Raw genomic sequence first — 27,865 nt, 5'->3', positions numbered from 1 at the left:
AAAAAGTGTTAAACAAATCAAAATATATTTTAGATTTTAGATTCTTCAAAGTAGCCACTCTTTGCACACTCTTGACAATTGGAGTGTGTGTCAATGCACCACAAAGTGTGGCAGACCAGGGGGTTTGGTCAAGATGTTTACACAGATCAGACACGGACAGAGTAGGATTAGCTCGGTTTCATGGGTGTTTATTAAATAATAAATCAAAAGAAAAGGATAGGTCTCCCCCATGAGACCCTCTCCGGGATACCGTCTTCTGGGTTCCGGGTCTTGCTGTATCCTGTCGGGCACACCAACGCAACTCCCCCGTCTAAGCTCGGGTACCGTATCCTACGACACGGAAGTCACCTTACTTCCCCCAGTCCTCTCCTGTGTGCTGCCCTTCTGGCAGCTTTATGGGGCTTGTACAGCTGGTGAGCAATCAGCCCTTGATTACTCACCAACTCCCAATCAGCCCCAATTAGTCCTGGGCGGAGAGCCCGTCGAGACCTGGCACGTCCAGCAGATGGAGCCTCGTGATGTATACTCCTTCTGTCACCAGGCCTCGATGGGTCTCCCCCTGGTGGCTGACCTGCTGTACGCCACAAAAGATACAGGCGTCCTTCCTAACTTAGTTGCCGAAGAGGAAGGAAACCGCTCAGGGATTTCACCAGTAGACCAATGGTGACTTTAAAACAGTTACAGAGTTTAATGGCTGTGATAGGAGAAAACTGAGGATGGATCAACAACATTGTAGTTACTCCACAATACTAACCTAATTGACATAGTAAAAGAAGGAAGCCTGTACAGAATACAAATATTCCAAAGCATGCATCCTGTTAGCAACAAGGCACGAAAGTAATACTGCAAAGAAATGTGGCAAAGCAATTCACTTTTTGTCCTGAATACAAAGTGTTATGTTTCGGGCAAATACAACACATTACTGAGTACCACTCTCCATATTTTCAAGCATAGTGGTGGCTGCATCATGTTATGGGTATGCTTGTAATGATTAAGGCCAGGAGTGTTCTTCAGGATAAAAAATAAATGGAATGGAGCTAAGCACAGGCTAAAACTCCTAGAGGAAAACCTGGTTGTCTGCTTTCAGCAGGACAATTTACAACTGTGGAAGGTGCATTTGCACATACACATTTGCTTGTGGATTTTGTATTTGTTGTTTACAGAATTTTCAGACTCTCTTTTCCACTGGTTTTATGTTGTACAATCCACAAATGTGGCTATAGTGTCCATATTAGGACAGCCTCAGTCTAAGCAGATGACTCTCCTCCATTTCTAGCTTAATTTCCTCCTTTCTTAGATCCCTTTCCTAATTTGCTTTCCTAGATCCCTTTCCTCCTATAATATCTCCCTTTCATTTCCTCCCCTCCTTTGCTTTTCTAGCTTTTTCTAGTGAATGATCCTGAGTGGCCGATTTACAGTTTTGACTTAAATCTGCTTGAAAATCTATGTCAAGACAACCAACTTGACAGAGCTTGAAGAATTCTGAAAATAAATTATGGGCAAATATTGTACAATCCACACTCTTAGAGACTTACCCCAAAAGACTCCAAAGGTGTTTCTAACATGTATTGACTCAAGGGAGTAAATACTTATTTTATCAAGACATAGGAGTGTTTTATTTTTCATTTTATTTTAAATTTTTCTTCCACTTTGACAGTATAGAGTATTTTGTGTAGATCATTGACAAAAAATGATAACTGAATCCATCCAAGACCATAGATCAAGACCATAGATCAAGACCAACTAGAAGGCATGCACACACATTTATCACACACATTGTCGGGAGAAAATAGTTAAGCTCATCAAAAATTAAGATTAATTAACCCTAAAGTTTATTAATCAAAAAATGGATCAAAAACTGTAACCATCTTGAGATAATAGGCCTACCTGTATGATATCTTTACGTATACATAGCTTATGCCTTTTTTGTGATGACTATCCTCAACCAACACTTTACATGTTTTAACTGATCGGAGTTCGCAGAAAAACAGCACAGAAGGTATGAGTGACCCCCCCCCCCCCCCCCCCCCACACACACAGACACTCACAGAAGAACTGGGTTCAAAAAGAAAATCGGGTTCAAATCGGATGGTAAGAACCAATTGTGGACCCCCTTGTCCCTAGGGAAAGTTCCGCCCCTGGTTCAAATGTGTATTTGAAATACTTATTTTCTGTGTATTTGAGTATTTTTTAATGATTTCCTATAAATAGCCTACTATTTAAAACTATTTTGAAATACTTGTTCAAATCCATGGAGTATTTAGATATTTGTATTTAATAATGCACAGACAAATACATACCAATCCTTTCAAAGTATATTTCCAAATACATTCCAATATGACTTACTTCAAATACAAAAATATCCAAATACTTACTTCGAAATGTCTTTGAAAATAATTGAAATACCCAAAATAGTATTTGAAACCAGGTCACACACACACACACACACACACACACACACACACACACACACACACACACACACACACTGCATCCCCCGTCAGGTGCCATCAGTGTTACTGTGGGTTTTTGTCACTGTCCCTCCCCGTTGGAGCCAGACTGCGCTGCAGGCCGCAGGGGAACAGCTCTGTGACTGTCTGATGTGACAGTCAGGGCTGCAGACTGGAGCGGTGGCGAATATTACTGTACCCTCTCTCTGTGACAGCTTAGGCTAGACTCAAACATCAGAGCCCTAGCCTGTAGCCATACTACTGGCCTAAACCTCCCTCACCTTACCCTCATAGGCATGGCACTGACAATGAACAATCAGTCTACACTGCAGTAACCTTGTGGCATTCACTGTTGTAATCATATATCATCATCACCATTTCCATACTTTTACCATTCTCAGGGCCACATCCTGGTTTAGTGTGTGTGTGTGTGTGTGTGTGTGTGTGTGTGTGTGTGTGTGTGTGTGTGTGTGTGTGTGTGTGTGTGTGTGTGTGTGTGTGTGTGTGTGTGTGTGTGTGTGTGTGTGTGTGTGTGTGTGTGTGTGTGTGTGTGTGTGTGTGTGTGTGTGTACACAATCCACTCCTTCTCTCCACTCTTCCTCCGTAACCTTCCTCTAACCCTCCACCCACACGCCTATTCAGGCCCCAGCTTTCTGGTATACACATATTAGAGAGTAGACATTTCACCATCTAATTACAAGTGGCCACCTCCACACTACCTCCACCCTGCCTGGATCTCTGCTCTCTCTAAGGCTGAGTCCCAAAGGGCACCCTTTATAGTGCACTACTGTTGACCAGGGCCTATTGGGCTCTGGTCAAAAGTAGTGCACTATTTAGGGAATAGGGTGCCATTTGGGAGGCGGACCTCAAAGGCTCCTGTTACAACAGGCTGCCAGGAGGCATCTGATAGGGCATCCCTAGGGGCCGGGCGACTGGCCTGTGTAAGACACACTCAAAGGAGAGCCTGATGTACTGTAGTCACTCCACTGTTCTCCTTCCTGTTCCTAAAGCTAACAAAGGATACTGTGTGCGCTGGAGACATACTGTGTCAGCCTGCTTTGCTTAGAAAGAATTAGCTTGTAGGCAGGTTAGAATTTTAGTTAGAATTTAGAATTTTTTCGAGAATGTTAGAATTTTTTAGAGAATGTTAGAATTTTTTCGAGAATGTTGTCTAAGATATTGATTTGCATTGTAGTTAGAATGTTGTTTAGAATATTGATTTGTATTGGACTTAGAAGGTCAAATGATGCTGTGTGCCCTGGAGACATAGCTGCTACTTTGTGCTAGAGGCCTTCATGGATCTACCCGAACCCGATTACCCTTGATACGACCCGGGATCCAGAATGTTTTAGATCCCTGTGTAAAAATATGTGAAATACTGACCAGTTCCTAAACAACAAATGCAAATGTCATACATTTACATTTTATTATCTTAAATGATTCTCAGTGGGTTCCCTTTCATCAAACCAAATATGTCAAAATATAATTTTCAAAACAGCATTTTCGCTTCATGACAACGAGCCACTGTGGGTTAAATAGGCTACTTCCTCTACTAGAGGAAGAGGAGGATTCAGCGGAAAAGAGTGATAGCCTATAGGGAAAGGGTTGAATGCCTTCAACTGAAATGTGTCTTCTGCATTTAACCCAACCCCTCTGAATCAGAGCGGTGCGGGGGGGCTGCCTTAATCACACAACCTTTTGGTTACTGGCCCAACGGTCTAACCACTAGGCTACCTGCTGCCCCATAGGCTATATAAAGTGAGTTTCTGAAACATGGAGTTGTTTTTTGCTGATGTGAAGAAGAAACTGAATGAAAGCGAGTACAGGGGGGTAGAACCAACAGGCAAATCGTCTGTATGGCCCTCATTTATGCACACTTGTGGATACGGAGGAGAAAAGGGTTACCCGTATTCTTAAGACCTGAGTGTGACCTGACACATTCTTTCTGATCGTCTTTAACAAAGAAACATTTTGACCAAGTTAACCTGCTCATGTTGTGTACACTGATAACCTATGCCTATCAACAGAAAATATTGTATCCTTATGTTGAAAGGCTGCCAATTTATTGATTGTGTAAGGCATGGTATAAGAAATATCAGGACAACTTCTCTCTTCAACTATGAATGTTTAATTAACTCTCCGGATGGTAGGCCAACATGTTCTCTTAAATCGCAATTGTTGGAAATGAAATGGGAATGCAGGAGACTCCATCCTTGGCCTATTTTAATTTTAGGCTTGCTGGTCAAACAGGCTATAACCTACCTTTTTTTAGTTTAAATCAACTATAGGGATGTCATTATGAAAATACTAAGCTGTACACCACAAATAAATTATTTTAGATAGGCCTACAACCAAAAATGCATGTTCACTGCCAGACAACTCAAAAAAATTGCTGATTTGCAGGGCAATAAAGCGGCATTTTTTTTTAAATGTTTCGGATCCATGTGGGTCAGTTACAGACCAGACCAAATTTGGATCGAATGCTCTCTCAACTCTGATATGTTTTCGTGGATCTGGTCCACTAAGATCCGAAACAGATTTTTTTAAATGGTCGGATCCTGTCGGGTTGGAAATTTGCGTATTCAATTTCGGGATCTGAGAAGGTATTTTCTCTGTACCAGCCTGCTTTGCTTAGAAATAATTAGCTTTGAGGCAGAAATGGCTGCCTTGGTGGCAGGTTGATTTGTATAGGAGTCAGAGCCTCGGAGAGAGGTGTGACTGTTTGAATGTTGTTTGTATCACTATTGTTAGTTTTTAAAGTGAAGAGATGGTTGTTGCTCTAGCCAAGTAATAGAGAATGTGCATTCTTTAACTTCCGTGGCCTGGACGTGTGCGAACCCATTCTCTTAAAAGATGGATACCACCGCACACTGTCGAATGCTCCTGCATTCAATCCTTTCTCCAGACAGCAATGGCTTGATAATGAGTGGTGCCAGCGTAGTTTGCCACTACCTGAGCACACCTGGGGGCATCTTGGAAGGATGTACGTGCGCTGGTGAGAGGAAAGCTGCTGTTCCTGTCTTGTTCCTAGCTTCAGTTTAAACGGCGGCCCTGCCACAGCCTATCATTAGGGGTTCGTCGGGGAGGATGTCGCAATCGATGCTTGATCAAACTGGTTATCCCCTCCCACTGTCTGCTGTCGCCTGAGTCCTATCCTTCGCTACTGCATTTTTCTTTCTATGAGCAGTGAAAAATGTACTAGCCTACTTTATGGACTAGTTTAGGAATGTTCTCCATTCAAACGTTTAGGTGTGACAGCTCAGGAAATTGTTGCAAACATTAGGCCTACATAAAGCGTTATAATCAAGATTTCTCAAACCGAATGAACAAATCTCTTATTTGATATTATGGATTTTCTTTATACTATATATTGCCGCCAACCCAAAGAATATCCGTGATTACAGTTTTGATAATGAGAATGAAATGAAGGCATGAATAATCTTTCATCTCTCAGTGGATACTAGTCTCCATCATTCTCCCTGAAATGTATTTCTGCGTCCCCTTTTTCTCTAATGCATAGTGCGCTACTTTTGACCAGAGCCCTAAGCGCCCTAGTCAAAAGGAGTGCACATTATAGGGAATAGGGTGCCATTTGGGACGTAGAGCTCTCTGCTCATCTTCCTTTGTTTGCGAGAGAGATCATGTTGATCCAACAGTACACTCTCTCCGTTTGTTTTGCTCTAAAGTGTTTTTGAGTCGGTGCACTCCAGCGAGGAGCCATCTCTTATCAGCAATGAGCTCCTTGCCTGACATCATTTCCTGTGATTTCCAGTTTGAGGGAGGACTCTTTAATTGTTATAAGCCTGTACGAACCTTTATGATGTCTTTATAATAGGTTATGGCTGTTATTTAATCCGAATCATTTTAAGGAGACGGTAATAAGACATTATAAGGGACCATGCAAGTCTTACAATGCATTATAACCACATCATAATGCATCACCTGTCAGCATTTACGTGTTACCAGATATTATTTTCATGTTGTCTATGTGTCATCAACGTTTAAAAGAGTACATTGCAGATTAGAGGCAGAGGTCCCAGATACAATAATAATGTAGTACTTTGTTTCCTTGTTTTGAGATTCTCAACATAGAGATCTATAATGAGGCCAGGTTATGTACTGTGTACAATACACAATGTGGACTACAGTATGTACAGTAGTAGGGTCTCACTGACTGGTGGTTTTCTTACTGTGTGTTTCAGGACAAGAAGACCTACCTAGACATCATCCACACCTACACGGAGGTGCACGCCACCGTGCACGGTACCAGCACTGTGCACTTGCCCAGCTACGTGAGAAACTACGGCATCCTGAGCGGCCGTGACCTGCAGTTCCTCCTCAGGGAGACCAAGGTGAGAGCAACACACACACACACACACACACACATACAGTGGGGAGAACAAGTATTTGAAACACTGCCGATTTTGCAGGTTTTCCTACTTACAAAGCATGTAGAGGTCTGTCATTTTTATCATAGGTACACTTCAATTGTGAGAGACGGAATCTAAAACAAAAATCCAGAAAATCACATTGTATGATTTTTAAGTAATTAATTAGCATTTTATTGCATGACATAAGTATTTGATCACCTACCAACCAGTAAGAATTCCGGCTCTCACAGACCTGTTCGTTTTTCTTTAAGAAGCCCTCCTGTTCTCCACTCATTACCTGTATTAACTGCACCTGTTTGAACTTGTTACCTGTATAAAAGACACCTGTCCACACACTCAATCAAACAGACTCCAACCTCTCCACAATGGCCAAGACCAGAGAGCTGTGTAAGGACATCAGGGATAACATTGTAGACCTGCACAAGGCTGGGATGGGCTACAGGACAATAGGCAAGCAGCTTGGTGAGAAGGCAGCAACTGTTGGCGCAATTATTAGAAAATGGAAGAAGTTCAAGATGACGGTCAATCACCCTCGGTCTGGGGCTCCATGCAAGATCTCACCTCGTGGGGCATCAATGATCATGAGGAAGGTGAGGGATCAGCCCAGAACTACACGGCATGACCTAGTCAATGACCTGAAGAGAGCTGGGACCACAGTCTCAAAGAAAACCATTAGTAACACACTACGCCGTCATGGATTAAAATCCTGCAGCGCACGCAAGGTCCCCCTGCTCAAGCCAGCGCATGTCCAGGCCCGTCTGAAGTTTGCCAATGACCATCTGGATGATCCAGAGGAGGAATGGGAGAAGGTCATGTGGTCTGATGAGACAAAAATAGAGCTTTTTGGTCTAAACTCCACTCGCCGTGTTTGGAGGAAGAAGAAGGATGAGTACAACCCCAAGAACACCATCCCAACCGTGAAGCATGGAGGTGGAAACATCATTCTTTGGGGATGCTTTTCTGCAAAGGGGACAGGACGACTGCACCGTATTGAGGGGAGGATGGATGGGGCCATGTATCGCGAGATCTTGGCCAACAACCTCCTTCCCTCAGTAAGAGCATTGAAGATGGGTCGTGGCTGGGTCTTCCAGCATGACAATGACCCGAAACACACAGCCAGGGCAACTAAGGAGTGGCACCGTAAGAAGCATCTCAAGGTCCTGGAGTGGCATTGCCAGTCTCCAGGCCTGAACCCAATAGAAAATCTTTGGAGGGAGCTGAAAGTCCATATTGCCCAGCGACAGCCCCGAAACCTGAAGGATCTGGAGAAGGTCTGTATGGAGGAGTGGGCCAAAATCCCTGCTGCAGTGTGTGCAAACCTGGTCAAGAACTACAGGAAACGTATGATCTCTATAATTGCAAACAAAGGTTTCTGTACCAAATATTAAGTTCTGCTTTTCTGATGTATCAAATACTTATGTCATGCAATAAAATGCAAATTAATTACTTAAAAATCATACAATGTGATTTTCTGGATTTTTGTTTTAGATTCCGTCTCTCACAGTTGAAGTGTACCTATGATAAAAAATTACAGACCTCTACATGCTTTGTAAGTAGGAAAACCTGCAAAATCGGCAGTGTATCAAATACTTCTTCTCCCCACTGTATATATATATATATATATATATATACACACATATACAATACACACGGACACACACACCAGAGTTGAAGTATCCTGCCCTAGAGAGAGGAACCACACTTGCTACGCTGTAAGACTCGGAGGCATAGGTACCAAATCATTACTAAGAGTGACGGGATTGCTCATAAAAAAGCCTTGGTTCCTGATAAGATGAGATAGAAGAAATACTTTATTTATCCCCGATGGGTAGTTGGATATACACAGTCACGAAAGAAAAACACAACAATCAACAATAAGTAAAAACAAAAGTCCTAAAGTTGAAGTGGGGTGATTGTTCAACCGAGAATTTTATGAGCAGTTTGCTCATAATAGCAGTTAGTTAAACGCCACAGAATGTTCTAATACGTGTACACACACACACACTGTGTTTGTTGGGAGTGCGACACCCCCTGGGACTTCACTATGCATTCCAGTGAATGGGTGGTTTATGATTTTACTCAGTGTCAAGGCGAGTGTCAGGATCTCTCAGCACTTCAACATTAGTCATAGTGATTTCTCCCAGAGTGCCTCAGCAGGGCCGTATGCTAGCCAGGGCCTCCGTTCATGTCATGCCCAGACCTGCCACTGCTCATGGCACAATGCTACTGCTCAAGGTTCACTTCTTCTGAAGCACCTCCAACCACACTGCCTGTTTTCTAGCCATGCAACTCGTCCCAGGTCTGTTTGTACTGTACAGCCCAACGACCCTCTGAAGCTCCAACCAAACTGCCTGTTCTCAATCCACACAACTGGTCTGTTTGTACTGTACAGCCCAACGACACTCTGAAGCTCCAACCAAACTGCCTGTTCTCAATCCACACAACTGGTCTGTTTGTACTGTACAGCCCAACGACCCTCTGAAGCTCCAACCAAACTGCCTGTTCTCAATCCACACAACTGGTCTGTTTGTGCTGTATAGCCAACTCATATGGTGGTGCACACAGACAGGTCTGGGGCCAGGCTATACCTGTCCTAAATAGTCTGAAAAGAGGATGTGCACGCCTGTCAGGAGAAACTGTGGAAAATCCGGAAATCAAACCAGCAAGCGTCAAGCTTGAAAAGAGAGAGTTATCAGAGATCTTTGGAAGGAGATGGAAAGAGTGGAGGAGATCTTTGGAAGGAGAGAGAGAGGGTGGAGGAGATCTTTGGAAGGAGATGGAGAGAGTTAAGGAGCTCTTTGGAAGGAGAGAGAGAGAGGGGGAGGAGATCTTTGGAAGGAGAGAGAGAGGGTGGAGGAGATCTTTGGAAGGAGAGAGAGAGGGGGGAGGAGATCTTTGGAAGGAAAGAGAGAGTGGAGGAGATCTTTGGAAGGAGATGGAGAGAGTGGAGGAGATCTTTGGAAGGAGAGAGATAGAGAGAGAGAGATAGGAGATCTTTGGGAGGAGATGGAGAGAGAGGAGATCTTTGGAAGGAGATGGAGAGAGTTAAGGAGCTCTTTGGAAGGAGATGGAGAGAGTTAAGGAGCTCTTTGGAAGGAGAGGGAGAGGGTGGAGGAGATCTTTGGAAGGAGAGAGAGAGGGTGGAGGAGATCTTTGGAAGGAGAGAGAGAGGGGGGAGGAGATCTTTGGAAGGAGAGAGAGAGTGGAGGAGATCTTTGGAAGGAGATGGAGAGAGAGAGAGAGAGATCGAGATCGATCTTTGGGAGGAGATCTTTGGGAGGAGATGGAGAGAGTGGAGGAGATCTTTGGGAGGAGATGGAGAGAGAGGAGATGGAGAGAGTGGAGGAGATCTTTGGAAGGAGATGGAGAGAGTGGAGGAGATCTTTGGAAGGAGATGGAGAGAGTGGAGGAGATCTTTGGAAGGAGATGGAGAGAGTGGAGGAGATCTTTGGAAGGAGATGGAGAGAGTGGAGGAGATCTTCAAGATCCTCTCATTAACCTGGTGTTTGGAAGCCTGGAGGGAGCACTAATGAATTGCCATAAATCCAGAACTATTTAGCAGCAGCATTGTGTTGTTGAGATAACAAGAAGAATGAGGCAAGGTGTTTTCCAGACACGCTTTCCTCCCTGCTCCTCTTTATGAATAAAGCATTTACCTGCATTTACCTGCTTGTGTTAATTGCTCCCCCGAGATTTTTGGCAAAACAACACGGATTACATAGATACAGTATAAAACAGGGCAGGGTTGGAAGGCACTGTATAGAATTTGAACCAGCATTATACTGTCCTAGTATAATATTATATGGCATTGGTGTTGAGACAAGCATTTTGCTACACTCGCAATAACATCCGCTTAACACGTGTATGTGACCAATAAAATGTGGTTTGATTTGTATGCTTTGGCTGTAGCTAATGGGGATCCTAATTAAATACCAAATCTCACAAAACATACACTACCTTGCGTTTACAACCGAATCGAAGACGGGGCTCATGTTGATCTAAGGTCCTAATTAACTCTTTATGACAGAATTCAACTTTGTACCTAGAACAGTACAGTAGGCTGTGATTTATTGTCCTCCCGCTCGACATGCAATTTGCATGTTCCTTGTGTGGAATGTGGTTTAACTAGGGGTTATTTGCATCGCCAGCATATCCTCCAGACCAGTCGAACGTCTTCATCTTCATCTCTGTCATGCTATGGCGAAGTGCCCTTCTATTGAAATAACCGTCCAGGATGAAGCATTAGTCTGGAGTAGGGTGACGTTGCCCCTACACTCTGATCTTGGGTCAGTTTTGCATTTTCCCCCACTAATGGTTATGGTTAAGATGCAGGGAGGGTAAGCTGACCCTGGAACAAAATCAAATCAGAGTTTATTTGTCCAGTGCACGGCTCAGTACAGTAGCATGCTTGCTTGCAAGCATCTATTCTGTTACTAGGGGAAACTTCACTCCAGATTCATGCTATTGCAAAAGGGCCCTTCTGTTGAAATAACAGTCCAAGGTGATACATTAATCTGCAGTATTTAGTGCTAGATCACTGGCTTTTCTCTCCAAGGTCTCGGCCTTCTTTATATTGGCATATGACCACATTCTTCTTCTGAAGTTGTTCAAGTACTTTATTTCATCGAAGGTCACTGCTCTTCCCTTTCACATCGCTAGCTACCTTTTCTAAGTGATATCTGAAGCACTTACAACTAGCCTGGTTGCCTCACCTTCTCACCATTGCCTATATAGATTCCTTCTCACAATAACCATTTAGCATATGCTACGCTATGCTTTTGTATGCTGTGCTGTGCTATGCTACACTGTCTGAGAGGGGTCTATAAATAGCAGCTATTTGTCAGGCCTGTGGGCTCACTGAGCTGCAGTCTTGCCTGGGAGGAAGCGCCACCAGTCAGCCTCTGCTGCCACCTGTTGACCAAACGCTGAAAGCTGCAGTCAATACTGTCTGTCCCACTGCTGTTCAGCGTTTACAATCAAATCAAATTTGATTTGTCACATACACATGGTTAGCAGATGTTAATGCGAGTGTAGCGAAATGCTTGTGCTTCTAGTTCCGACAATGCAGTAATAACCAACGAGTAATCTAACCTAACAATTCCACAACTACTACCTTATACACACAAGTGTAAAGGGATAAAGATATATGAATGAGTGATGGTACAGAGCGGCATAGGCAAGATGCAGTAGATGGTATCGAGTACAGTATATACATATGAGATGAGTAATGTAGGGTATGTAAACATAAAAGTGCATAGTTTAAAGTGGCTAGTGATATATGTATTACATAAAGATGGCAAGATGCAGTAGATGATATAGAGTACAGTATATACATATACATTATATTAAGTGGCATTGTTTAAAGTGGCTAGTGATACATTTTTGATCAATTTCCATTATTAAAGTGAGCTGGAGTTGAGTCAGTATGTTGGCAGCAGCCACTCGATGTTAGTGAATAAACCTTCTCCGCATTTGACAAGCAGAGAAGTAGAGGAAGGTTGACGCACGGATCCCTTTAACGGGATAATTTTCGTAAACAACCGCTGAATTGCAGAGCGCCAAATTAAAACAAAATACTCAAAATATTTATTTTCATGAAATCACAAGTGAAATATACCAAAACACAGCTTAGCTTGTTGTTAATCCACCTATCGTGTCAGATTTTGAAAATATGCTTTACAGCGAAAGCAATCCAAGCGTTTGTGAGTTTATCGATCACTAGACAAAACATTACGAACAGCTAGCCGCAAATTAGCTTGGTCACGAAAGTCAGAAAAGCAATAAAATGAATCGCTTACCTTTGATGATCTTCGGATGTTTGCACTCACGAGACTCCCAGTTACACAATAAATGTTATTTTTGTTCGATAAAGATTATTTTTATAACCAAAAACCTCCATTTGGTTATGTTCAGAAAACCACAGGCTCGTGCCGGTCCTGAAGGGCAGACGAAAATTCCAAAAAGTATCCGGAATGTTTGTAGAAACATGTCAAACGTTTTTTATAATCAATCCTCAGGTTGTTTTTAACATACATAATCGATAATATTTCCACCGAACGGTAAACTATTCAATACTACAGAGAATGAAAATGTCGAGCTACAACTATCACGCGCATGAACTAATCAAAGGACACCTGGCGCGTTTTGATAAATCTCGCTCATTTTTCAAAATAAAAACTTGAAACTATGTCTAAAGCCTGTTCACAACCTGTGGAAGCCATTGGAAAAGGAATCTGGTTAATACCCCTTTAAATGGAGGATAGGCAGGCAATGGAACAGGGATTTTTCCTGTTCCATTGAAGGCACTTCCGGGTTGGATTTCCTCAGGTTTTCGCCTGCAAAATCAGTTTTGTTATACTCACAGACAATATTTTGACAGTTTTGGAAACTTTAGAGTTTTCTATCCTAATCTGTCAATTATATGCATATTCTAGCATCTGGGCCTGAGAAATAGTCCGTTTACCTTGGGAACATTATTTTTCCAAACAAAAATAGTGCCCCCTAGCTTCAAGAGGTTTTAACAGTCTGATGGCCTTGAGATAGAAGCTGTTTTTCAGTCTCTCGGTCCCTGCTTTGATGCACCTGTACTGACCTCGCCTTCTGGATGATAGCGGGGTGAACAGGCAGTGGCTCGGGTGGTTGTTGTCCTTGATGGTCTTTATGGCCTTCCTGTGACATCGGGTGGTGTAGGTGTCCTGGAGGGCAGGTAGTTTGCCCCCAGTGATGCGTTGTGCAGACCTCACTACCCTCTGGAAAGCCTTACGGTTGTGGGCGGAGCAGTTGCCGTACCAGGCGGTGATACAGCCCGACAGGATGCTCTCGATTGTGCATCTGTAGAAGTTTGTGAGTGCTTTTGGTGACAAGCCAAATTTCTTCAGCCTCCTGAGGTTGAAGAGGCGCTGCTGCGCCTTCTTCACAATGCTGTCTGTGTGGGTGGACCAATTCAGTTTGTCCGTGATGTGTACGCCGAGGAACTTAAAACTTGTGTGTTAGTTGGGGTTTTCTGGTTCTGGAGAGCTACTGTCTGGAGAGCTTCTGGTTCTGTTTTGCTCCAGTTTGTCACTAACACACCTTCTTTAAGTAATCCTGATAAGGATTTCACTCTGGACCATGATTAGCTGAGTTAGATGGGTTACTGCAGGGCTGGAACAAGACCCTGCACACACAGTAGCTGTTAAGGAGAGTAGTGAGGTACAGTGGCTGAGGAGAAGGATGATATGGGTATAGACTGAAGAGAAGGGATGGTATGGGAGAGTCCGTGTACAGCAGTGTTGCCAACAGTGGGCTGAACTAAAGAGACCCTCTGTTTCTCCAGGCATGGCCGGCACTGACCCGGTGGGATCTTGCTCTCGCCGACTCACAGACCAGCCATTGTGGCCGTCGCCGGCCCTCCGCTATAACAACCCCAGCTCCAACGGCTCTCTTTTTACTAATGGGGCCTCAGACAAACACATTATTGTGGCACGCTTCACGGGCTAGTCACCTCTGTTTCCAGCATGTTAGAAGAGCCTCTCAGATATTTACTTTGGTCATCCAGCTCAATGGGTTTTCTATTATCCTTTGTGTGTATGGAGTCTTTGTTGTGATGATTGGCATGGACTCTTCTCTCCAATGGCAGGACCGTATTTGTGTGATGAGCGTGTTTCATGACAAGAGCTAGTAGTACAGGTAATACAAGTACTGTAGCTACTGTGTCAGTGCTTGAACGAGGTGGGTTAGTACATAAAACATTACACACTTATTTACAGTCTCTCCATTTTCTGCTGGCTTTGCCAATGTTCTGCTTTTCTTTATTGCTACAATTCTTTTTATTTTTTTAATAATAATTAACTTAATCACCATTCACTAATTCAGTCACTGACATTTTATCCCTGGCATGCATATGCATTTTCCCCAAGTAAAAACAGGTCAAGGGTTTCAAACCCATGAGTCTCATATCCAGAGACCAGTCCTAACAACACCACAGGCCTTACTTCCTCCTCTGGTCATTGTTTGTCTGTGCACGTGCGTGTGCACGTTTTCATTCTACCATGTTTGTGAACTCTGCGTTTAGCCTCTCCTTGGGCCGACACCACACACACACACACACACACACACACACACACACACACACACACACACACACACACACACACACACACACACACACACACACACACACACACACACCACACTGGAGCGACTGAGAACTTGTGGCTGTGCTTACCAGACAGGAGAAGCCCTCTTTTACGAGCCAGTTTTATAGCCGAACACTTAGGAATGGTTAAGAACCAATAAAAGCAGGCTGTGCATGCTGCTGGTGCAGAGCAGAAAAAACAAAGACGAGGCTGTGGGAATTCTAGGAAGTAAGAGGTGTCTCCTTTAATTTCACAGAAGAAGATAATATCGTACTTTCTCTCACTCACACCTGCAATAGATTTTTCTTCCTGGCACTGATTCTGCTGATGGGGTCTATTTCAAATAAGAGTCTACTTGCAATAACTGTGATATGTAGTTGTTGTTTCCTGCTGAACTTAGTTGAATGCATTAATTGTAAGTTGCTCTGGACAATAGCGTCTGCTAAATGTCAATGTAAATGTAATGCTCTTTTTCTCCACAGCTGTTTGTTGGCCTGTCCTTCCCCTACGAAGGCCCCGCCCCCCTAGAGGCCATAGCCAATGGCTGTGCCTTCCTCAACCCCAAGTTCACCCCGCCCAAGAGCAGCAAGAACACGGACTTCTTCAAGGGCAAGCCCACCCTGAGAGAGGTGAGAGGCGCCACTCTGCCCAGAGACCCCAGTCAAAGTGTGTGTGTGTGAGGGAGAGAGACATTACCTAGTCCTCTATTCACTTCTGTGCTGTTACCTCTCTTTTCTTTTATTCATGACAGGTCCTCTGTAATAAGTCAGTCTGGTGTTTGAAGGATAGGGTCTAGTTTTTTGAGCGTGTGTGCACAGTAGTTCTTCATCTGTGATGTGACTCGACTTCAATGCTCTCCTATTGAAGTGAACTACTGTGTCATGTCTGTTTTGATTCTGTCATGCGTTTCTGTTTTTAGCCTGCCAAGGGACTAAAGATTAAAAAAAGAACTGTCTATTTATTAGCTGACTAGCCAATTCAGCCAATATGACTTCAGTATTGTCTAGATAAGAGCATCTGCCAAACCTGCTTAATGACTCAAATATAAACGTGAATAAATAATAAAACGTATATATTGTGTGCTTTCTCCAGCTTGCCAAAAGTATTTTTATGGCAGTCGAAGAAATTCAATAAAAATATGTTCCCATGCAGTTAACCTCCCAGCACCCATATGCTGAGGTGTACATTGGCCAGCCCCACGTGTGGACGGTGAACATCGACAACCCTGCAGAGGTGGACAGAGCCATCCGCTCAATCCTCAGTCAGAAGGTACCCTTAAAACACACACACACACATAATACATGTTTCCCTGCTCACATTCTCTCCTTTCTATTCTTTTAGCACAGTCTGAAATGGAAAACTCTCCCAGTCTCATTTCCTAAAGCCTCGGGTACACAAACGGTTGTACCAGTCAGGGAAGCCGAGAGCATGATCACAAATTCCAAGGGGGCTCGATTAGAATAGAAGAATAAGAGGAATTCACAGAGAGAGGAATTGAGAATAGCAAAGTGAGAGCTTTTCTTTCTCTCTCCCCTCACTGGGCCCGTGCATATTTAAGTCCAGGGGCAAGCAGACCTCGTGGCTGTGTCCCCAATGGCACCCTATTCCCTATATAGTGCACTACTCTATGGGCTCTGGTCAAAAGTAGTGCACTATGTAAGGATTAGGGAATATGGTGCCATTGGGGAAGGAGACCTCGTGTTCTTCTGCAGTGGTGACCGAACAATGGGTTTGTTCATTAGAGAAGTGTCTCGTATGGTTTCTGACCAGTGTCCAGACCAACAGCCCTCAGCTCAATTTTCTCTCTCTGGATGTGCCCCAATGGCACCCTGTTCCCTTTTATAGTGCACTATTTTTTACCAGGGCCCTATGGGCTCAGGCTCTGGCCAAAAGTAGTGCATTATATCGGGGATAGGGTGTGATTTATCATGCAACCGCTGTCTCCGCTCTCTACGGCCGAGAGCGTAGAATGTTATTCCACCAATCACAAATTGATCTCAAAGGTTAGTTGACCAATTACAGAGTTTCACAGCACCATATCTGAAGTTGATTCGATGGAACAAGGATGCAGCTCGGTAGTTTGTCTCATTGAGTTTTGCTCTGTTGACTACAGAACGTAATGACTATATAGTGTGTGTGGAGTTCTCGCTGATATCCCCTGTGTATATATTTCAGGAATGTGTCCGTCTAGAAGACCTCAGTCAGGGTCGGAGAGTTCTGACGCGCACACACCCACATCTCTCTTCTCTCCTTTTCTCTTTTCTCTCTTCTCTTCTCACTGACCCACTACAGTACCTGTCCCACCATAGGCACATCTAAAGCAGACACATACTCTAAGCAAGCTGACTGGCATTCCACAGCCTATGTGCTTTGTGTCCAGCTGTAGCCTGACTGTGTGTTTTCCATCCTCAGATCGAGCCCTACCTGCCCTATGAGTTCACCTGTGAGGGGATGCTGCAAAGAGTCAACGCCTTCATTGAGAATCAGGTACGACCTCGCTATAACTGTCCTCTCCATTCTCCGGTACAGCAGTCAGAGCCCGTACACACTATTGTGCCGACCCCAACTGTCATTTTTTGGCTCGCTTTCCAGTAAGTACAAGTTCGGTACAAGATCAGCATAGTTTTGTTACACACTGCTTATTTCTGGCATGGTTTAGGCAGGGAAAGGCTAGCTAACTATGCCTCTCTGATTGCTTAGGCGGACTGGCGCCAGGGCCCGTATTAACAAAGTATCTCAGAGTAGGAGTGCTAGGATCAGTTTTACGGCATCATAAATAAGAGGGGTGACCTGATCCTAGATCAGTATTCCTACTCTGAGGCGCTTCTTGATTACAGGCCCAGATATGTTAACGGGCCAGCTCGGCTCCCTATTAACGAACTGAGCTTTACTTTCTTTCACTATTGTCCATTTTAGTATCTTAGTGTGGAAAGGGTATCAGAGCCTCTGGAATATTCTACAGTGCATTTTCACTGAACAAAGGAACTACGTCCTGTTTCAGGTTAGAGCCCAAATGGCCTCTCCTTCTCCTACCATCTCTCTATTTGTCATGCCCATGCATACTATATCTCCTGTCTTGTAGGGTATATCATCTTTCTCTAAGGTTCTTATCTTGGTGTTGACTTTGTAGCTACCGATGACAGCATGCAGCTGCTTCTCTCTTCATCGACTGTGAACAGATTGGGTTCTGAATGTATCTTTTTAGCAGAGTCTTAAAGTTGGAGGGGTGACAGACTTGGCTCTGTGTCCGTTGCTCTCTCGGTGTCTCCCTCCCTCTCTCCCCCCGCGTCTCTCCTGCTGCACTTTGTGACAACTGCTGATGTAAAAGAAGGGCTTTCTGAAACACATTTGATTGAGCCTGTCTGCATGAAGAGACGTCCCTATGCACACTTGTCATCTCCCAAAAGGGTCCTATGCCAGCCCTGGGAAATATGTCTCAGGAGAAATGTCACTTTACACACTGTGAACAAACAAGCTGTCAATGGTGTGCCGTCTGTCCTATAGACGGATATTGCTACAACAATGTGGCTACAGTACAGCCACAATATGAGCTGTTGCCATTTGTTAATGCCACTGCTCCACGTTCTATCTTTCATTCACTCCTTCTTGTAGTTTGACTATTCAATACTGATTGTGAAATGACTTTAATAAAACTCTCCAGTGTTCTCTCTCCCATCTCCCCCATTCACCCTCCCTCCCTCTCCCTCTAGGATTTCTGCCATGGCCAGGTGATGTGGCCTCCCCTCAGTGCTCTGCAGGTGAAGCTGGCTGAGCCGGGGAGCTCCTGTAAGCAGGTGTGTCAGGAGGAGCAGCTCATCTGCGAGCCCTCCTTCTTCCAGCACCTCAACAAGGACAAGGACCTGGCCCGGTTAGTGTGTGCACCTACAGTACACCTTAACCCGTACGCACACTTGGGCGCTCGCGCACACACACACAAATGCACGTCTGACACATGCATTTTGCTTTCTACCCAACAGATGGCAGTATAGCATAAAAGTATAGCAACAATACCTGTCTGCTGCTGTGCTGAATTTGGCTCACTAGAGGTCGCACACAAGTTATTCCCTTTATGACGTTTCAGAGACAAAATGATAGACAGATATCAGAGGGAAATGTCATTTATTGCAGTTGTCAAATGTCAACTTAAGCCATTTCAAATTAAACTCACTCATCAGTGTCAGCAGGGAATGGTTATCGAGACGTCAGGACTCAATGTAATTGCTGTATCCAGGCTGTGTCACATCCGGCCGTGATTGGGAGTCCCATAGGGCGGCGCACAATTGGCCCAGCATTGTCCGGGTTTGGCCGGGGTAGGCCGTCATTGTAAATAAGAATTTGTTCTTAACTGACTTGCCTAGTTAAATAAAGGTTCAATTTTTTTTACGTTTTTAAAAAATGGGGATCATGTGAAGGAATTTTCTCTTTGATCTGCAGTGCATCGTAGCAGACACAGTGATGCTCAATCTGTCTGTCTGTCCTGACTGTGTCTGCCTGTCTTTCTACCTGCTTGCCTGTCTGACAGTGTCTGTCCATCTGTCTCTTTCTGTCTGTCTATATGATATCCCAGATGTGTATGTACAGATACATTTTTACTTGTGTGTCTTTCTTCTGTGTATTGTGTCTTATGTACTCCCGGCAGCATCATTCATTTCCCTGTGTGAACAAGAAAGTAGAATTTCATATTTACCATTTTCTGTCTAAGGTTCGGCATGGACTGCCAGACGGTGGAGTCGTCGGGCGACACGGTGGTGCCTGCGTACAGCGACGCACGTCACCACTGCGTCTTCCAGTCAGACCTGCTGCTGTTCAGCTGCGCAGGCGCCCACCCCTCCCTCAAACGCGTCTGCCCCTGCCGGGACTACATGAAGGGCCAGGTGGCGCTGTGCAAAGGCTGCCTATAGCCCCTGTCTGTCTGGGTGTGTGGAGAGCATCGAACTGGAGTGGATTGGACCCCGTCTCCTTCCAGAGCGCTGCAGGGAATGGGGGGTTGGGGACCTCTAGCTCTAACCACTCAGATGGCTTGACTGCTCCCCCTGGCTCCACACCTGCAGTCCTGGAGCCTAACTCCTCCCACAGCCAGGCCTCTGGAGGGGGGAAGAGCAGCCTGGGAACCAGACAACCAGGAGACATCTGTATTATTTATGTCTGTTTTTAATCGCCTGAACTTTGACCTTTAAGGCATTTTGATCAGCTTGTCAGACAGACACAGCATCGGCAGCAAACTGTGGAAATTCAAATGGTGGACAGAAAGAGGCCAGTGAGCTATATACATATTCTGGGAACTAGGAATGTCAATGAAACAGTTTTCAGTAAGGCACGGGGCAGGAGGAAAGGAGTGTACAGAAAAAAGAGACATTGCGCATCGGCCTGAATTACTTGAATCAATGGGAGTCGCTGTATATTTGAGGCAGAGTGCATGGCAACAGAGCTCCCTACTGCCCCTAGGATGTGTGGCAGTGGGTGGTACTGCAGCCGGTGGCCCAGTGAATCCACCCACTGTATCTCTCCAAGCTTGCAGTCGCATCGTGGGACCAACGGGCTGGTGTGTCGCCACACTCGGCATGCTTTCCTTTCTGCCCCCTGTCCCTTTTTATCTTTGAACTCTTTTAGCTATGTAGGTTTGCACTGGAGACCCATAAGGGGCCGTCCCAGGCAATAAGGCTCTGTTTCAATGTCCACAATAGCGTACTACTTAGGATGAAGCAATGCACAGGGCATGTATTCTGAAGGGTATGCTCCAATGGAAAGTTGCCCGTAGACCCTGATCTATGGTCAGTTTTGCATTTCCCTTATTTATGGTTACGATTGGGGGAGTGGAAGCTGATCCTAGATCTGTACCTAGGGGAGTGAAGAAGAAGAAGAGGCAGAGCCAGTTTTACACTGTAACTGTACCGCTCCCCATAGTCGCGTCTGGACAGGGGAGCGGGTCAGATGTAGATATAATGTTGATTTTTAAATGTCCAAATCGCAAATCACTTTTAATCCTGAGGCATTGTCCCTCGTGGTCATTCAACTACACCTTACACACACACCGTCCACCATGGCTACTCTGTAGCCCTGCATGGTAGATTGACCCTCCTCATGTTCCCAATGTACAGATTAGAGGCTGAGTTTTTGACTTGCACACATTCACAGCCACACACACCTGACTGACCGGTTGGGATGTGCTGGGGAAAAGAGGTGTGTGCAAAATAATTGCCAGTAGCTAATGAAAATAATAATTTGTCATTGATCAATTTCAATCAAATGTTTAAACAATGGATTATCAGGTCAGATCAGTCACATGCTGCATGTGACGGGGAGTCTGTGTGACATAGATGACATAGTGTTGTACTGTTCTGTAGACAGTAGAACACCATCACAGCTGTAGTGGGAAAGGGCCCCCTATCAGATCAAACATCACTCCGCTCAATCACCGGTATCACATAGGACCATTGCCTTGACCACAATAGATTTGGGGAAAATATTCTAAATTCTAAAGAGATATATTGATCATGAACATTTGTATTATAGATATTTAAATCTTTATGTATACAGTAGACCGAAAGATGCACACACAAACGTAATTTCTATGGATGTAATGTAAGTTATAGCTCTTGACAGAGCAACACACACACCTGCAACTTTACTTGTTTCCTTCATTTGGAGATCGTTTAGGATCCTAATTTGCCTGCCAATTTTTTATTTTATTTTACGCGTCAATAAAAGCTTGAATTAGTAGTCCTTGTTATGAATGGAAATAATGCACTACTTTAACCTATTTACTGAAGTTTAACAAAATATATGACTAATACTCTATTCTTCATATGGGTTTTAAATTATTTTTTAAATGTATTTTGTATACAGATCTTTCTCTGTGTTTGCTGAACTGTTTATTTTTATTTATAGAAAAGGAGTTTTCTTTTTACAGAGGGTCATTTTATTTATGGGAGAAATAATATAACGTGTGTTACATTCAAGTGGATGGATGAGACGGGAGTCGTTTGTCCAGTCTGACTCCAACCTCCAGCAACAGTGATGAGAGAGAATGAGAAATGACAAAGATCATATCCAAACGCTTTGGCAACATGGCTGCAAAAGGAATACGGTGTCATTCCAGACCGTCCACTTCGACACTGATGAAATGTGTTGGACTGGACAGTAGTGACGTAGACGTCTCTCTCCTCTCATCACTGTGCTTTCGGGGTGATGATGATGACGACATCGGGACAAAAGCAGCGCACACGTTTTTCATTTTTATTGTAAATGCCAGCAAGAACCTCGTGTTGTTTTTATTTTCAGATCTTAATGCAAACCATTTGCACATTTTTGTAAATATAGATACGTTGTCTTTTTAGATGGTCACTTACGTTTTATGACTAGCTTTTCTTTCTCCGTACCGTCCAGATCGGTTTTTATTACGTTTGTGTCTACGATCTGCAGCCAAGCTACCGTTTTAAAAAGTACATGACGTGCCTTTTGATGGTTATTACTAGACTCCGCTTATCGTACCTGCCCAATAGATCTACCAGACCTAGTGCCAGAGAGAATTGTTAGTTGAGATCACATAGCTAGAAGGATGTTTCTTATAACATTTACTGTAAAGGTGAACAGTAATTGTATGTGTTGGACTTGGTGGTGATGGTTAAAACAAATGCCTCTTAATGCTGTTGTGGACATGTTTACCGAAGGCTTTTAGTGGGGTAAAATACAGCATATGAAAGCATCTGCTTCTTTGTGACAGTGGCCTTGTTCTACTCGTATTAGAGTCAGGCTTATTTTGAGTATGTTGTCAACTGTTTCCTTCCTTTCATTGGTTGTTATGTATACATGAGGGATCTTGAGAACCAATACAAATAGCCTCTGTAATTGTCTCCTTTTAAATTGGTTTGTCCTAAAACGGTTAATGGAACTCAAACCGATAGCTGAAAGGAAGATGTGTTATGGGCATGAGAACATTTCCTTAAGTCTCTTTAACCCAACATCGAATGTCTCCGTTGTCAAATCGGCATTTGCATTCATGTGTGTATCCATTCTGACTTTTCTTTTTCAATCTCAACCTTGTTTTAAGCTATCATGGAAAAGCTAAAGCAACGATTGTTCTGGGACTAAATTATGACTGTACAAAAAAATCAACATTTTGTTTTCACAGTTGCTGACAATTAAGGGGGATATAACTTTATTTTTCAATAAACCTTTTTCTGTGACAAATGGGTCTGTCTTGTGTGGTTTATCGAAATGTACATTGTTTATACTACAGGCATAAAATGTACATTCACACATAAAACTACGCACTTCATGACTGTGCTTGTCTGTTTGCAAACGGGAGTAGTCCTCCTTTCTGTTGAAATGTTTTCCTAACAGTTGATTGTGTAAAGCCTATGCAAATCTTAACTGCTGCCATCTCAAAAACTTTGAGACCACTGAACCACATTGTGCATACATTACAAACCAAATCATTTGAGAGTTCGATTCAATCCGTAGCGCTGAAGTTCCACGTTGTAGCCTGATTGACATTTAAAGGCAATGTTCCCAAATTAGTGGAGACTGCATTCACGGTAAACACTGCTGCATACAGTATGTCGGCCCAATGGGAAATTACCTTTACATTTCAAGCAAGCTATATGGCTGAACTTCGGCAATACGGATTGAATCCAGCCCTGAGTTTTGTGTGATTACTGTTCAAAGTAGGAGCTCAAATAAACAGTTTTGCAGTACTTTAAAAATATATATATTCCTGGTTCGTGTTCTTTAAGTCATCCAAATGAAAACATTTTTAAATGTTTTCCAATTGAAAACAAAACGTTGTGTTTCTTATTGGCCAAGTTCTGGTAGTCACTCCCAGTTTCCGTCCGTTTTCTTACATTTGGTCCCTGCTGAACGCAACCCCGTTCTCCCAAAAAGTAAAGTTCTCTCAGATGTGTAGAAACACCCCTAACACATTAGGGGTGTTACAGTGAGTTTAATGTGTAAATAATATAGAGTACATACTGCAGCAAGCATAGACCTCATATGAACCATAAATACTGAATTTCTGTGAACGCATTACCAACTATGCTAGACATTAAGTAGACAATCACAAACAGCATTTGTTTACAAGAGCAATTCCCTGCAAGTAAACTTTCCAAGTTTATATTCTCATTTCCAGAATTCTGGGGTCTGTTCAGATGTTATACAATATTCATATTAATATGTAATTATCATAGAAATGCATTTTGTAGAAGCAGAAATGATTTTCTGTCTTGTAAAATCACACTTCATGTCAGCTCTATTCATTACATTTCTTTCTGCAATGTTCTGAGCAGTTTACTTACAGAATGTGCCCCAGCTCAATGGTTAAGGCTGTTTCTGTGCAGTGCAATTGTGGCTTGGAAAGGATGACATTTCCATCTGCTAATAAATGATATGCCTCCTTTGATACCTCACTGTCTTTGATTGGTGTCCGAGACCAGCGAGTCATGTAGCCCAAAGGCCGGGCAGATGTTGATATTGAGTCATTTCATCTTACCGTCCAAGCACATTGTTTGCAGCCAGTATCCACTGGCCTACCAGACACCCCGCAGCCCCCGCAAGGCATGGGGCCCACAAGCTCTGAGGGACCATGTGCCTGACATTGGTCTACTTTTATTTAACACATACTTTTGACAGTAACCCTCCTAAAAGTCATTCATAAACATTTTTCATTGCCATATGTACTAGGAAGCTAAGTGTTTGTTTCTTTGGGCTTCAGGAATGTGACAAAAAGTGCCTCCCCACTGGGCACACACTGGTTGAATCAACTTTGTTTATTACGTTGAACTAACGTGGGATAAGCGTTGAATTGATGTCTGTGCCCAGTGGGTCAGACCTTGAAACGAAACCTTGCTGGGGTCCAGAGAAACTGCGTATCCCCCGTGGACGGTTTCGTACCTAAAACGTTCTTAATTCAGGCTAATGCTTCTTCATGATGTTGCTTCCTGCGTTCAGCCAGCCAGCCTGCAAACTGATTGGCTGAACACGATACGAAACATCCGGGACTACCATTCCTAGGCATTTTTGTTGCACTCTCACCATTAAATATGGTGAAATTGACACCATTGCAGCCTGAATGGAGAATGTTTTAGGTATGAAGCGGTCCACGAGTTATACGAGTGTATTGCCGGCTGCATGTTGCAGCAGTCTGTTGTTTACCCCTGGCTGAACGCATGGAGAAACATCATGAAGTAGCATTAGCCACTCTAGCATGATGGTAGAAAATGGTATTTCATAAAGTACATTTTCCCCCCACTTTGTCACCATTAAATATAGTGAAGGAGGAAATTGACACCTTTGCAGCCTGAATAGAGGATGTTTTAGGTACGAACCGTCCACGGGGGATACAATGCGTTTGGAAGGTAAGATGGAACAACTCAATATCGCCACCTGCTGGCCTTTGGGCTAAGAGCCATGGTGCTCCAAGGAGCCTGTCACGTACCAGGCCGACTACATTGCAGACATGCATTGGATCAACCAATGGTTGTGTGCCACGTCATCGGCTGCAGAGTCGGGTATCAGATGAATTCATCATGTGATGTGGTAAAGTGATATTAGGGTCAGGCGTTCTTAGATCTGGCATGCTTCTGCAATGTAGTCAGCCTGGAACGCAGCCTTCGTGTTGCGCTTGCCGACAGCCATAAAGTTAGGGGGTAGCGTTAGTATCCATCCTTTTTGACTGAAAACAGTCACAGAAAACAAACGGTTACAGTGGTGCAACTCTTGCTCAATCACATTATCGAAGTACATTGAAACACATCCTAGATCCTGAACTTAGTACGTCAAATGACACTTTCCTTTGAGAAGACAACTATTGACTTTTAGCTTAAGCACTCTTAATACAGAACAACACCGCAACCGATTATCTAGCAAGTCTAGTTTCTGCTTAAAATGGCAATACCAATGTAAACATATCAACTTATATTACAATATGTACAAGAATTCATTGCTATGTACAAAAGGTGTTGGTAAGAATTAGAGTAAAGCCAGGATTCAATCCAGAGCGTGTTATAGTGCAGCAGTTGACATGCAACAATGTCCCTTTTAAAGGCAATTTCCCCGGCGTTCGTGGAGATTGCATTTATGGCAAATGCTGCGAATGTCGGCTCAAGTGTGAGTTAACTTTAAAAAGTGCATTTTTGGCTGTCCAGTGCACTGCTCTACAACGAGCCTCGGATTGAATCCTGGTCTAAAAAGCCATTTGGAGTGAGTGCAATGACCCGTCCCACCTGTAAACAAAAATCCCTTTCTATAAGTACAAAAATGTATTTGTATTATAGTGCACTATAATAACTAATGTCTTATTGACAACTTTCATTGGTACAGTATTCTGAAAGACTGAATCAGTATGCACAGCTTGGAGGCTTGATTTCAATTATCTTCCTTTAGGGCTCTATTCAATCTGTATCCTGAAGCATTACTGATTTCAAGGTCATTTCCTATTGAGTCTACATCTGCAGTGTTTACCGTGAATGCAGTCTCCGCCAACCCGGTTACATTGCCTTCAATCATGCTGTACTGCTGTTTTTCCGCGATTCGGATTGAATAGAGCCCTTAAGCGCACTCCTTGCGCAATGGGTCAACATTGTATTGCTGTATGTCAACACTGGATGCATGTAATTGTATAATGTCAACATTGTATTCATGTAATTCACATAACAATGATTTATGTGGATTATTTTCATTTTGCAAACCACATACACTATATATACAAAAGCATGTGGACACCCCTTCAAATTAGTGGATTCGGCTATTTCAGCCACACCTGTCAGGTGTATAACATAGAGCACACAGCCATGCAATCTCCTTGGCAGTAGAATGGCCTTACTGAAGAGCTCAGTGACTTTCAACGTGGCACCGTCATAGGATGCCACCTTTCCAACAAGTCAGTGCTTCAAACTTCTGCCCTGTTGGAACTACCCCGGTCAGCTGTAAGCTGTTATTGTGAAGTGGAAATGTCTAGGAGAAACAATGGCAATGTGCTGTCCTCAATTGCAACACTCACTACCGAGTTCCAAACTGCCTTTGGAAGCAACGTCAGCACAAGAACTGTTTGTCGGGAGCTTCATGAACTGGGTTTCCATCGCCGAGCAGCCGCACACAAGCCTAAGATCACCATGCACATTGCCAAATGTCGGCTGGAGTGGTGTAAAGCTCGCCGCCATTGGACTCTGGAGCAGTGGAAACACGTTTTCTGGAGTAATGAATCACGCATTACCATCTGGCAGTCCGACAGACAAATCTGGATTCGGCGGATGCCAGGAGAACGCTACCTGCCCGAATGCATAGTGCCAACTGTAAAGTTTGGTGGAGGGGGAATAATGATCTTGGGCTGTTTTTCATGGTTCGGGCTAGGCCTCTTAGTTCCAGTGAAGGGAAATCTTCAGCATACAATGACATTCTAGACGATTCTGTGCTTCCAACTTTGTGGCAACAGTTTGGGGAAGTCCCTTTCCTGTTTCAGCATGACAATGCTCCCGTGCACCATACAGAAATGGTTTGTCGAGATCGGTGTGTAAGAACTTGACTGGCCTGCACAGAGCCCTGACCTCAACCCCATGTAACACCCTTGGGATGAATTGGAATACAAACTGCGACCCAGGCCTAATCGCTCAACATCAGTGCCTGATCTCAGGCACTGGGCCCTGTGTGGCTCAGTTGGTAGAGCATGGCGCTTGCAACGCCAGGGTTGTGGGTTCGATTCCCACGGGGGGGCAGTACAAAAAAAAGTATGAATGTATGTACTTGTAAGTCGCTCTGGATAAGAGCGTCTGCTAAATGACTTAAATGTAAATGTAATCTCACTAATGCTCTTGTGGCTGAATGGAAGCAAGTCCCCTCAGCAATGTTCCAACATCTAGTGGAAAGGCTTCCCAGAAGAGTGATGGCTGTTATAGCAGCAAAGGGGGGACCAACT

At 43.8% G+C, this 27,865-nt stretch overlaps 1 protein-coding gene across 1 annotated transcript in view; it reads left to right on the top strand.

The window, feature by feature from the left end:
- LOC120033306 (alpha-1,6-mannosylglycoprotein 6-beta-N-acetylglucosaminyltransferase A-like) overlaps positions 1–21,678 on the top strand; it is a 117,268-nt gene extending 95,590 nt beyond the window's left edge. Inside the window, exons 12-17 of the mRNA XM_038979587.1 lie at positions 6,653–6,802; positions 15,441–15,587; positions 16,111–16,227; positions 17,371–17,445; positions 18,669–18,826; positions 19,661–21,678. Of these exons, the coding sequence (XP_038835515.1) occupies positions 6,653–6,802; positions 15,441–15,587; positions 16,111–16,227; positions 17,371–17,445; positions 18,669–18,826; positions 19,661–19,859 (846 nt within the window). The 3' untranslated portion in view covers positions 19,860–21,678. The remainder of the gene's footprint in view (positions 1–6,652; positions 6,803–15,440; positions 15,588–16,110; positions 16,228–17,370; positions 17,446–18,668; positions 18,827–19,660) is intronic.
- The last annotated feature ends 6,187 nt before the right edge of the window (positions 21,679–27,865 follow it).

Source organism: Salvelinus namaycush, chromosome 40 (genome assembly GCF_016432855.1).
Source record: "Salvelinus namaycush isolate Seneca chromosome 40, SaNama_1.0, whole genome shotgun sequence".
Classification (NCBI taxonomy): domain Eukaryota; kingdom Metazoa; phylum Chordata; class Actinopteri; order Salmoniformes; family Salmonidae; genus Salvelinus; species Salvelinus namaycush.
This window is presented reverse-complemented; position numbering and strand designations above follow the sequence as displayed.